The sequence below is a fragment of the Emericellopsis cladophorae genome (genome assembly GCF_022114955.1).
Source record: "Emericellopsis cladophorae strain MUM 19.33 chromosome Unknown NODE_38_length_223118_cov_118_926449, whole genome shotgun sequence".
NCBI lineage: Eukaryota > Fungi > Ascomycota > Sordariomycetes > Hypocreales > Bionectriaceae > Emericellopsis > Emericellopsis cladophorae.
The window spans coordinates 141,204-153,550 of record NW_026250963.1 but is presented as its reverse complement, the minus strand read 5'-3'; the positions used below and the strand labels follow the sequence as shown (position 1 = coordinate 153,550).

The window sequence follows — 12,347 nt, the reverse complement described above, 5'->3', positions numbered from 1 at the left end:
CAATCGCTCAGTCCTAGATTGACTCACATACATTCAACATGCCACGTCAAAACCGTGGCCAGGTATCTGGCCGACGTGCCCACCGACACTGGCAAGACATCGGTCTCACCGTCCATCGGCGCCATCAAAGAAGCGTTTCTGTATCCAGCCTGTCGTCAAGTTCGACAGTCGGGAGATTTGAGAATGGCTCGTCCTCACCAGCCCCGCGCCCCGAAACTATCGTAATCGACGATGACGATATCATTGACCTGACAATTGATGACGAGAGCCCTAACCTGTCCGAAGGGAGAAACGTCGGTTCTATTTGTTATCACGGAGAGACATTGCAAGTGGCAGACTTGGTTGAGGTTTGGGCAACAAAACTTGGTCATTACGATGTGGACTTTCTTCAGATCGATCGTGTCGTTCAATCCCGAGACCAACAACAACCTTGGCTACGGGGGACGCCGTTCATTAGGAATCGCAACATGTTCGGCATGTTGTCGAACAAGTCCAACGAGATTTGTCGGATCGAACATATCGTTACGGGCGGACTTGACCCAAGTCCTATACTAATGGATGTCCCGCTGAGCAAGGTTGGCAAAGTTCGGTCCCTCATCTTCACCAATGCTCGCTGGCCACAGTTCAGGTCGAGCGAACTCGCCAACACCCGCCGTCACGCGGAACATCGCCCAGCTCCCAATGATGGCACTTTGGTGTGCCGGTGGAAATTCAAGATCTACTCAGTTCCACAAGGGAGATCGAAGAAGCCGGTCGAAGAGGTCCTCGAGAGGATCGGCGTCACCGAAGTCAACAATCCGCACTACCGCGTGGAAGACGTCCGTCTCTCGCAACAATGGCGAGGTGAAGTCACTCCGGGTGGCTCCTGGGCTGCTGGCAGCACCCTACCCAAAAGCGAGGAACACGGCAATATGGCCCCTACTCCTCGTCGAAGCGGACAAAAGTACACTGTCCTTGATGCATTCTCTGGTGCTGGTGGTCTTTCCCGTGGCGCCCAGTCCGCTGGATTCAAAATCACACATGCCATCGACAAAAGCGACAAGGTCTGGGAGACGTACCGCGCCAACTTCCCAAACGTGAAGCTTTAGGAGACTTCCGTTCACGGTTTTATCAGGTATGCAGAGAACCAGCATATCCGCGTCGATGTTCTACACCTCTCCCCGCCGTGCCAACCCTTCTCTCCTGCGCACACGCGCCCAAGCCCCCAAGACGATGAGAATATCTTTGCCCTCTACTCATGCAACGCCCTCATTGACAAGGTGCGCCCACGGATCATTACAGTTGAGGAGACATTTGGTCTTCCAATGCAGCGCCATCAGGACTATTTCCATGGCTTCCTTAACGACTTCACCCAGTATGGGTACTCTGTCCGCTGGAAGGTAGTGCGACTTTGTACATGGGGCTTGGCACAGGATCGCAGAAGACTCATCATGATTGCAGCTGCCCCTGGGGAGAAGCTGCCACAGTTTCCAGAGCCTACCCATTCCGAAGCCTGCGGACAGGGTCTCAAGAGCTACAATACCATCAAGAGGGCAATCGCTGGTCTCCGTCCCACGGACGACCTACATGACCTCGCTCGGGTTAAGCGATTCTATCCACACAAGGGGCGGTATAACCCCGACAAACTGGGTAGCACTCTCACGACTGGAGGTGCAGACTTCGTCTACTTTGACGGCACTCGGGACTTCACTTTACGCGAGATTGCCTGCTTGCAAGGCTTCCCGAAGAACCACCAATTCATCGGTAGTATTACCGCTGTGAAGCGCCAGATTGGAAATGCCTTTGCTCCAAACACCGTCAAGATACTCTACCAACACGTTGAGAAATGGCTCCTGAAGGAAGACAATAAGTTCGAGTACAAGCCAGCCCCGCAGAACATTGTGTTGCTTGACGACGACTTGGACAGCGACTCATCTCACACGAGCTATCAAAGCAGCTCCTCTCCAGAACCGGATATGATGGACCTCACTGAGGATGTCATGATCATCGACACGGACGAGGCACCCAGGAGCCGTATATCACGCCGACGCATTCAATCAGTGCGCTCTCGCATTTGGGATGATGAAGATGATCTTGTTGATGCTGTCATGATCGACCTCACATGAACCACAAGGCGCTACTTGGCTGTCACGAGGAGTGTATGGAAGACAACTGCGCGATTGCTGAAGGGAAAACAAGGAATGATGTATTGAACAGGTTCCGTTATATGTTGATATATAATAGTCGAGGGAGCTGCGGATGATAGTGGCATCTGTGCCAGGCGACGTTAATTGTACACTGCAGATTTGACTACCTACACAAGGCCGTCTCATGACTGTGACAGGGAACTTTGCAACTCAACAGTCATTGTCTAGCTAGATTAATCCTTGTGTCAGAGTTCCTATGCTGTGAGCTGAAGCTGGCCAAGGCAGTCAGGACGCCTTTGCTCACAGGACGCTTGGGCAGATTGTCGTGCAAGCTGGGGCTGAACAGGGGGGCTGACATTGTTCATAATATTGTCTCATCAACTTTTCCTCGTCTATCCTTCGCAGCGTCTATGGAGCGTTTGCTGTAAAAAAAAAACATCAAATCTAGATCTGGCCCCTGACACCGCCCTTGGCGCCCACTTCCCGCGCGGTCACCGTAACACCCAGGTCAGCTGCCACGTTGATCGTCACCTCGACCTTGCCGCCCTTCTTGACGCCGCGGACGGCCGCCTCGGCGAGCTCACCGCCAATCTTCCAGATCTTTTCCCTCTTTTCCTCCTCCTCCTCCTCGTCCGAGTCAAAGTCCGAGTCGTCCTCGTCATCTTCCTTGTCGGCGCTCTCCTCCTTGGCGGGCTTGGGCTCCGGCTTGGTGACCTTGATGTGGGTGCCGCCCTCGACGACACGGACCAAGACATCGCCGCCCTCGGCGGGTGTGGGGATCTGGACGGTGCGGCGCGCGGGGACGGCGGTCTCGGCGGGCATGATAGGGAGGAACACGTCACCGTTCTCCCCGGTGACGACGCCGACGGCGTTCGCAATGTGCTTGACGGTGGTAACGGCCGGGTGGGTCGACTGCTCAATGTCGGCAGCCTCGTACTCCTGGATCAGCGAGGCCTGGAGGGCGGCGCCACGCGCCTGGAGCTCGGAGGGGTTGATGGCCGTTGTCGAGGTCGCAGGGGCCTGGATGGCGGTGGTCTCGGGGAAGATGCCGCGCAGGTTGTTGGCAATGCGTGGGGTGTGCGAGGTGCCGCCGCACATGACGACCTCGTCAACGTCAAGCACGTCGAGGCCGGCCTTCTTGACGGCGCCCTCGACGAGACGGTTGAAACCCTCAAAGACCTTGCGACCGACCATCTCGTAGCGTATCCTGTTGATCGACACAGAGAAGTCGTAGCCGTCCGCCAAGCTCTCCACGCTGAACTGGGCGTTGCTACCCAGGGACAGAGCCTTCTTGGTGGCCTCGGCCTCCAGGCGCAACTTGGCCAGCGACTTGGGGTTGGAGCGAGGGTCAGTGTTGTGCTTCTTCATAAACTCCTTGGCAAAGTGCTCCATGAGCGCATTGTCGAGGTGGACGCCGGCAAAGTCAAAGTCGTGGGCGGTGGCGAGGATGGTGTACATGCCACCGCGCGAAGCGACGACAGTCACATCAGAGCGAGTGCCGCCCAGGTCGGCAACCACAACGATCTTGTCGGAAATCTCCGCCTCGGGCCGGGCATCGTAAGCCAGGATCGCAGCAACAGGGTCTGCAATCAGCTGGAGGATCTCGAGCCCGGCGTCGTTGGCAGCCTTAATGAGGGCCTCGCGCTGCTTCTCGGTGTAGCTGGTGGGCACGGTGATGACGGCCGATGTGACCTTCTTCCCGAGGTATTCGGAGGCAGCCGAGACCAGGCGGCGCATAAAGCGCGTCGAGACTTCGGAGACGGAGAGCGTGGATGATTCCTCCTCCTTGTCCTTGACGCTGAACGAGACGGTGCCGGATGTGTCCTCGGGGTGCGCCGCGGCGTGGCAGTGGGTGGGGTCAATGGACTTGAAGTCCTGGCCTAGGAAGTCGCGGAAGTAGGCGATGGTGTTCTTGGGCTGGCGGACGAGGAAGGCCTTTGCCTGGCCACCGTAGTACTCGTCGCCATCGTTGTATGAGAGGACAGTGGGGATCTGGCGGTCTGCAGAGAGTCAGCTATCATTCCTTGCCGCAGCGCAACAATTGTACGTACCACCTGCCTCGTCGGCAATGACCTCAGCTTTCGAGTCCGTAGTGTAGGCGATGGAACTGTTCGAGTTACCAAAGGTGATACCGATGGTGACCCTCGACCCAGGTTCAGGCCCCGCGTTGCTCGCGTTCTCAGCCATTGTGTGCTTCGTGTCTGTCTCGAATTCTCTATAAATCGTCTTTGAGAGTCTCGGCCAAGTATATACTCTTTACGAGGGTGAGAGGTTGCCAACTCGATTGTAAGGGGGGGGATGATTTTGGTGATGGTGGTTCAACTGCAAGTAGAACCTGGCCTTGGTGGGGTTTACCAGGAAAGATCCCGCCCAAAAAATTCGCAGTCCATCACAAGCAATCGATAAGACAAGGCAAGGCCAGCAAGGGGTACGTACCTTACCTTCTTGGCTCAACCGCCCCACCTCTGGGAAACTGATGAAATCCAGAGGCGCCTCAAATCGCGGAAACATTCTACGTACTTACGCTGCCATTCACATAGCTTTGCGCCATGGCCTCACAACCAATGTTCGTCCTGCCAGGCGACATCATAGACCCAAGCTTTGTCCCCTCACATCCCAAGAAAGCGCTGCGCCTGGGACCAGGCCTACAGCATGCACCGCCAAACGACATAATCCCAACGCTTGCCGGTCGACTCGTCACAGACCACCAGAAGAATGCCATTCGGATAGAGACAGCAACGGGACGGGTATGCCTCTCTTTTTCTTTGAGGGGTCGCAGCTAAAAATAACCAGTACGTACCCCGGGTCGCTGAGCTTGTCATTGGCACAGTCCAGCGCTCAGCTGCCGAATCCTTCTTCGTCACCTTGTCAGACTACACCGCACCCGCCCTCCTCCCTCACCTCTCGTTCGAATCCGCCACCAAAAAGACCCGTCCCCAGCTCGCCCCAGGCAGCCTGGTCTACGCCCGCGTCACCATGGCCAACAAGCACATGGACGCTGAGCTGGAGTGCGTACATCCCTCCACGGGCAAAAGCGAGGGGTTGGGACCCTTGACGGGCGGCATGGTCTACGACATATCGCTGGGGTTTGCGCGGAGGCTTATGATGCCCAAGGGTGGCATTGTCGTGCTCGACGAGATGGAGAGCGTCGGCTTGCAGTTCGAGACGGCGACAGGGCGCAACGGGAAGTTCTGGGTGAACAGCGAGAACACCAAGACCGTCATTGCCGTGGGGAGGGCCATCACAGAATCGGATACCCAGAGTTTAGGCGCGGAAGGACAACGGAAGCTGGTCCGCAAGATACTCAAGGAAATGAGCTAAGCTGAATTGTGACACATGTGCGCGTGTTATCATGCGTGTGGGGGAGGGGGGGAAATGGCTGCTCAGATGGTATTCAAGGTGCTCTAACAAACAACCCTGTCAAAACGCCTTCTGCCTTCCCACATTGGATCTTTGGCTGTGATATTACCCAGCTCTATCAAAGACCACGCCCTAACGCCATGAGTCCCCCGGGCCTGTAGGCGTCAAAATGAGGATTGGACAAGTCGAGGCAGGCCCGCCAAATCGACCGGCCCAACCAAAAGAAAAAAAGACATGTTGCGTCATGCATTTCGTCGGGTCGCGCGTGACCGTCCGGTATGTTGAATCGCGGCAACTCCTGAGCCATGATCCTGCCGGCCTATCCAGGCCCTATGGGAAACATTCACCACCAACTCCAGCTATGCCAATATGCTCGCAGTCAAAGACAAAAACTCTAGACACCAGTGTCCGACCGGTCGGTGCGGGGTAGGTATCAGCTCTCGGGCTTCACACCCGTCATTTCCGAGTCAACCTCGATGGGCTCGGGCAATCCACGATGGTCCATGCCGTGAATCTTCGTCATGTGTCGTTTCCAATTGTCCTTGCGGGGGAATGCCTTACCGCCAGCTCTCGAGTAATCGCAACCCTGTATTGAGCAATGGAACTTCTTCTTCTTCTCGTGGCGATCATTAATGTGCCGCTGCAGATGGGTCTTTGTGCCGAACCCCTTTCCACAAGCCGGATACGGACACTTGTGGTCCTTGCTGTGGTATCTTTGATGATGCTTCAGCTTGTGTGGCTGATCGAAGACTTGGTTGCAGCCAGGCTCGTCGCACGCAAAATCACCGCCGCGTGGTGATGGAACGCCATTGCCGTGAGGTGAGCCGCCTTGGTGCCCGTAGTCGGAGCTATTGAGCGATTCGGGAGAGGGACTATCCACGTGGGTGGAAGGAGTGCTCTGTGTCGTAGTCGAGGCTGTGCCTTGAGCGGAGCTCGACAGTTCAGAGTGCGCCGCTGTGTTGGAAGCCTTGAGTGACAAGGGAGTCATGCCCATACGGGATGCACTGTCGCTTTGCGAGGCAGTGCTGTCGGTCCGGCTTTGCTTCTGAGACAGCCGCTGCTGTGTCGGGGGAGCGGACGGCGCCGACTGCGGTGGTGGGGGAGGCGGTAAATGCTGGGGGGGCTGGGGTATCGTAAGATTTGACGGCATCTGCGTCTGCGTGTAGTCGCTCGGTAGGCTTTGAAATTGCACTGGGTATGTCGCGATCATCTGCTGTGGGTCGTAAGGTGTCGTGAAGAGCTGATAGTCGGTGCGGTGCCACATCTCTGACTCTGTTGAAGGCGCCATGATATCCATTGGGTTCACAGTGCCCATGACAGACTGAGTTGGTTGCGACGAGGAGTAAACTTGCGAGCGATTCTGCTGCATGAATTCGTCCGGTGGAAGCCCGCGACTGGACATCTCGGCAGGGGACTCGGTGGTAGGTTGCTGTTGAACAAGTTGCTCCATCGGTAAGCCGCGTTCCACTTGGGCCATGTCCTTTGACAGCGGATGGCCTGGTATTTGCAAAGGTTGCGGGCCCGTCGCCTGGTCGCCAACCGTCTTGCGACGAAAGATCTGCTTCATATTGTACCGTAGCGAATTGCCTCGCGACGCGGCAACCGCGGGCTGTGGCGGAGGCGCAACAGGTTCGGGATCCGGGAACATACCAAACGCTTCTGAAGGGATGTACGGGCTGTAGTAGTCCTCGTTCGTACCCTTGAGAACATACTGGTGAGGCGCCAACGGGCCCTGCACGACGTGGCCCTCATAGTAAGGAAAAGGACTTTGGTAGGGCTGGTGTTGGTTGTCGGTGACAGGATCAATGGGGATGTTCGGGTCCAAGTTGGCGTTGACGTAGTGAAGCGTTGGCGCTTGAGGCACGCCGGTGTAGCGGTACGAGTCGTAGGGATGAGTGTCGTACTCGCGCGGTAACGAGCTGCGCTTGTAAGAATCGCTCGAGGACAGACGGCGCACCGAGAGGGCGGGCATGCCTCGGATGCCCCCCTCGCAGTCGAAGTTGAGGCGCTTATGCTTTTTGAGCTGGCGAACGATGAGAGCTTGCACTGTTAGTGATCCGCATAGTGAGAGTGAGCCTGGCAAGACAGCATACGATAGAGGCAACAGATCAGAAGAGCGACACCAAGGACAGCTCCTACTGCAGTGCCTGCGATGGCCTCCTCGTCCATCTTCTTGCGGGTCAAGGGAGCACCGGCGAGCCGGGCATGAAGACCGTTAGCCATGGCGACATGGTCCCGACGGCTCTGCGCGGGCAGAGCCTCTTCCTCCAGTGCGCCGTCGAGCTGGTGGTTGACTGGACCGGTTGCAAATGAATGATCGTCCGGCTCGAGATCGAGAGCCTCACTAGGTTCCGAAGGGGTATTGGCCAGACCGTCGTCGTGGTTGTTGTTGTGAGCGATGGCAGGAGGCACGGTAGCCATGACAGTGAGGGGGTTCGAAAGAGGCCGCCAACGCCAGGGAATGGAGTTTTCCCCCGTCGAAGACACCGGTGTCAACGAACGCGTTGCAAGAGTACCAAAGCGCGCTCCCAGACGATCAGCACATTATGAGAGGACGTAGTGTGTGTCAGGCAGTTTTTGGCACTATATGAGAAGGGAGAGAGAGGTCAGGCGAGTGCGCCGACTTGAAAGCCAATTCGATCCGATCCAGGATCCTTGAAGGAACCTTCAAGTCCAGTCAACGTTCGCTGACCGGGGGTCGTGCAGCGCAGCATCGGGCGTGTGGAAGATCCACCAGACTGCGACGCACGAGGGCAGTACACGTACGTAGTCCCCAGTCACAGACGGCGAATCAGAAGTGCCGCATACAGCATGCCGGCCCCATAATCGATTTATCAGGCAAGAGCCTCAGCCACTCCAGTCGGCGTCCCGCGGCGAACTGATTAGGTACTTGTCCACTGGGGACTGGATAGGTGACATGACTTTGTATTAGTGCTTCCGCTCACCAGGAAGTATTTAGGTCAGTGGGGTTCAGTCCCTCACATCCTTGATTAACTCTATGAACTATGGGCTCGTCATCGCGCAAACATAGCGCTTGTGACTTCTAACCATGCCCAATTGTTCTATTGTTCTCATTAGAATTGAAGCACTCACATACACGGCTACTAAGTACGGATGTAGTCCAATGAGTATCTTATGGTTCTGAGGCGATTTCAAGACTGTCCCGCAGCCTCCACGTAAACCATGCCACCTACTTATACAAGTAGGCATCCCTTGACAACCTCTTGTTCTTCCTATGCACACACTACGAACAGCCAGGACCGAGATTCGGTGCCATTCCCATGCGGCAATTTGCCATAAAATGCCTCCCATCAACGAGCGAGTGGTACGGGAGGAGATGAGGCACTAACGCTCTCCCCACAACGCGCGTCCGAGTCCGTTGGAACACTTGCTTGTCTCCATACTCCGTACTATCTCAGCGGCCGTAATACGCTCAGTAGTACGGACGGGTGACCATGTTCACTAGGTCGGCATTTGCCCGGCATTGACGTCTTCGAAAATTCAATCGACAAAGGATGGGCTAACTTTAACACTCTATGCCACTACGTACGCCCTGATTGCTAGTCTAGAGTGTGTGGCAAAGAGTTATTCGCTAGACCCATCTGTCCGTCAAAAGACAACCACATCCATGTGAGAATGGAAGAGTGTACCTGAAAGAAAATGAGGTCCATTGGCTCAGCCCTTTGTTGCGCGATACTTTCTTCTACTATCGGAGAATCCCCCTCGCCTTTACAGCCCGTCCTCTCGTGAGCCCCAGGTCGGCCTGCTGTTATCACTACTGCTACCTTACTTATGCAACCAACCTCGCGCCCGTCCGCCGACAGGAATGGGACATGTGAGAGCGCGCGCAACGGTCAAAAATCTCAGTCACAGAATTGAAACGTCGCGACCCATGACATCTAGGAGAACCACGTCCATTGGCAACCACTTTGGTAAGACCTCTCCTTGTGGATGAGGCGCACATTGCGACAGAAAGCGACATGCCCCTCGGTTACCTGCCGCCCCACCCCCAGGTTGGTTTGCTCGGCTCGCGGCTGGCGACTGCAACTTTAACGGAGACCTGATCACACTTTGTGTCGAGATCATGCTTGGCACACCTTGCAGTCATGCAACGAGTAAATCTGTCATGAGAATACGAGTATGATTCCGCATATATTCCACTGCGCGTTGGATATTTCAATTACTTCGTAGGTAAGCCAGCAATGGAGCGAAGACCACGGAACAAGCGCAAATTTGTTCCATGCCATTAATCATTAAAGTCATCCACGTAATGAACCAAGTCCGAAAATCTAGATACATCAAGCAGTCGGTCGTACAATTTGATCATATCTCGAAAACCCTGTTTCCTGCCTTGACACAATCCCAAAGCCTTGTCAATGCGGTCCGACGGCCCATGGCCATGGCTGGATGCATGACAACGATCTCCGCCTGTCGAGCGCGGGTGATGGCGACGTTGAGCCGATGCTCGCTTGTCATGAAGCCAGGCCTATCTGTTCTGACCATGTCCAGGACCACCACGTCTGCCTGCCTCCCTTGGGCCTTGTCCACTGTCAAGACTTGAACACGCTTCTGCCATTCAAAGGGCCATTTCCTGACAATCGCATCGTACTTTCTCACCGCAGCAGAGTACGGCGTCATGATCATGATAGTGCCGGGGCGATCCGGACAGTCGATGGACATGAGCCCCGGGAGGTTCAGGAGCTTTTCGACCAGCTCGATGACCCATCTCTGGTGCTCAGGGTTCCAGAAGCTAGATCTTTGTGTGCATTGTTGTGACATTTTGAGCCGGGCAATGATACGATTCTGGCTGACATCTTGTGTCATCTCATTGTTCAAGTCTTGCAGGAATTCCTTCAGGTTCCATACCGACGCGGGGTACATGTCTTCGGGTGCGTGGTCCGAGATCATCTCTTCTCCGTAAAACAGCTTCGATGGTAGGAGGTGGAGGTTGCCGTACGCTCGCTTGTTGACCAGCAGCCGAGCATCTAGAGCATCGACTTGCTCAGCGCGGGCCATTGTCGACATCTGAGGGAGGCTCTGTCAGTTATGTCCACATGTGAAATGGATAACTTACCTTGAGCTGCTCTGCAAATCGGTTGAATTGCAAACCATCACGCGCCGCGTCATGTCTTTCACCGCCCTTGACGAACGGAAGGGTCTGCTTGACATCTCCCGTGAAAATCCACACCCGCGGAGAGTAGTACGCTATTGTGATTAGTGTAGTCAACTCCCTGGCGTGAGGAGCTTCGTCGACAAATATGACTTCAGGCCGGAACACATCGGCGAAATGTCCAGCGGCCGGAACAGGTGTGGTAAACACAATGTCCGTCAGACCTAGGACAACTCTGTACAGGTTCGAGATGTAATCGCGCAGGGTCTTCTATTCCTTGCCGCTCAACACCTCTTTGTGTGCTTGAATCCTCGTCAAAAAGCTCCCAAGGCCGTTCCATTCCTTTTCAGTCGAATGGTTGTCAAAGTATTCCCACGCTGCCTCGTCCAGCGTTGGTACGGCATCGGTATTTCGTTTGCCAGTACGCGACAGATCTCCCGTCACGAGGAATTTCATAGTAATATCACCGAAGCCTTTTTCTTTCTCCTTGTTGTTGTCTTTGTCGACGTTCAGTCGGGTGCTGCTCCTCATCTCGGATGGCCATCCATGCATGCGCACCGCAAGTGAGCTGACGCCAACCTCCTGGCACAGTCGGTGATATCGGGCTGCTGCATCATCGACGGTCTTGTTGATGTCCACGATGTACAGTATGCGTGGTACTGGCCGGCAGCTGCCAGTGCGCTGAGTAGCTTGGATCATCGCGGCGACGATCATATTCCACTCGGTCTTGCCCGAGCCTGGGCACCCATTGATCAAGAAGAGATGGTTCTTGATACCCTTTAGTGCGGAGTAGGCTCTTTGGTGATCAGAGTTGAAGCTGTCGAACTTTTGAAGAAGCTTGGCTGGAATTTTCCACCCAGGGTCATGTGGACTTTCGAGTTGCGGATACGCACGCATAAGATTTGTTCTCGTAACTTGAGCTCCTTGAAAATCGAGGATCATCTTGAAGGTATTGAGTGACTGTGTGGTTGGACCTGTCTCCTTGTGCTCCTGCTCTCTCTTGGTCAGATAGCGAAGCGCACCCAGCTCGGCCTCGAATGTTGGGGACTCAAGGTCCCATAGAATCGTGAGGCGTTGCGTCTTGGGCTCTGATAAGTCTGAAGACTCGGTCCAGGTAACGTCGTCCAGAGAGTCGGTCATAGTAAAACAACTCATTTGCTCCCACTCCCTAACCTGACCTTCGGCGTCCTCCCAGCTTCGCGGGGCGTCGACCTTGAGCGCGGCCGCATTCCGCACACGCTTGTTCATAGTCGGCGAATTTTCATAAGGGTTGACAATTCTTGTTGACTTCATGCCACACAAGCCAAAGACCTTGCCATCGCGTTTCACCTTTTCGACCATGCTAACCCGAAAGCAGTCACCTACCACAGGAAAGAGGGCATCGTTAGGTGGCAATGGGGACTCCACGAGTAGTAACCATGACCTTGTACGCACGGTCTTGGTGCCGGGCAGAGGCGCAACAACCCAGCAGACGAATTGCTGTCGTTTCTGGTTAAAGTCTTGGAGTAGCTTTATTTCGTTCTCCATCTCTATTATCGTTCCTTCCTCGTGGAGGCGAATAAAGTCATCTTGGTTAGGGAATGACAGCAACGGCCTCGATGACTAGAGTGATTGTTAGAGAATCTTCCAAGAAATGGTGCCAGAAACTCACAGAGATTTGGAGGGATGTTATCCCGACCAAGCTCGTCATTGAGTACATGTCGAGATATTCAAAGAACGGACAGCCTTGGTATGGCACAAGTGCGTTGAGC

The 12,347-nt window shown here is 55.0% G+C and overlaps 5 protein-coding genes across 5 annotated transcripts; 2 read left to right on the top strand and 3 right to left on the bottom strand.

Annotated features, from left to right (window-relative positions):
• Positions 1 to 554: 554 nt before the first annotated feature.
• J7T54_007520 (uncharacterized protein) lies at positions 555 to 2,105 on the top strand (the record flags this gene model as incomplete). The annotated part of the gene is made up of 3 exons (XM_051507988.1): positions 555 to 943; positions 1,115 to 1,360; positions 1,421 to 2,105. 3 exons carry the CDS (start codon positions 555 to 557, stop codon positions 2,103 to 2,105), a joined length of 1,320 nt encoding a protein of 439 aa, XP_051360900.1.
• A 465-nt stretch (positions 2,106 to 2,570) lies between these two features.
• J7T54_007519 (Ribosome-associated complex subunit-like protein) lies at positions 2,571 to 4,313 on the bottom strand (the record flags this gene model as incomplete). Its single annotated transcript, XM_051507987.1, has 2 exons — positions 2,571 to 4,126; positions 4,178 to 4,313. The coding sequence occupies 2 exons, from the start codon at positions 4,311 to 4,313 to the stop codon at positions 2,571 to 2,573; spliced, it is 1,692 nt and encodes a 563-aa protein (XP_051360899.1).
• Positions 4,314 to 4,690: 377 nt separating this feature from the next.
• On the top strand, positions 4,691 to 5,447 carry J7T54_007518 (Exosome complex component-like protein; the record flags this gene model as incomplete). The annotated part of the gene is made up of 2 exons (XM_051507986.1): positions 4,691 to 4,873; positions 4,920 to 5,447. 2 exons carry the CDS (start codon positions 4,691 to 4,693, stop codon positions 5,445 to 5,447), a joined length of 711 nt encoding a protein of 236 aa, XP_051360898.1.
• A 472-nt stretch (positions 5,448 to 5,919) lies between these two features.
• On the bottom strand, positions 5,920 to 7,907 carry J7T54_007517 (Zinc finger transcription factor-like protein; the record flags this gene model as incomplete). The annotated part of the gene is made up of 2 exons (XM_051507985.1): positions 5,920 to 7,526; positions 7,580 to 7,907. The coding sequence occupies 2 exons, from the start codon at positions 7,905 to 7,907 to the stop codon at positions 5,920 to 5,922; spliced, it is 1,935 nt and encodes a 644-aa protein (XP_051360897.1).
• Positions 7,908 to 9,809: 1,902 nt separating this feature from the next.
• J7T54_007516 (uncharacterized protein) lies at positions 9,810 to 11,937 on the bottom strand (the record flags this gene model as incomplete). The annotated part of the gene is made up of 4 exons (XM_051507984.1): positions 9,810 to 10,511; positions 10,561 to 10,831; positions 10,973 to 11,438; positions 11,490 to 11,937. 4 exons carry the CDS (start codon positions 11,935 to 11,937, stop codon positions 9,810 to 9,812), a joined length of 1,887 nt encoding a protein of 628 aa, XP_051360896.1.
• Positions 11,938 to 12,347: the final 410 nt, after the last annotated feature.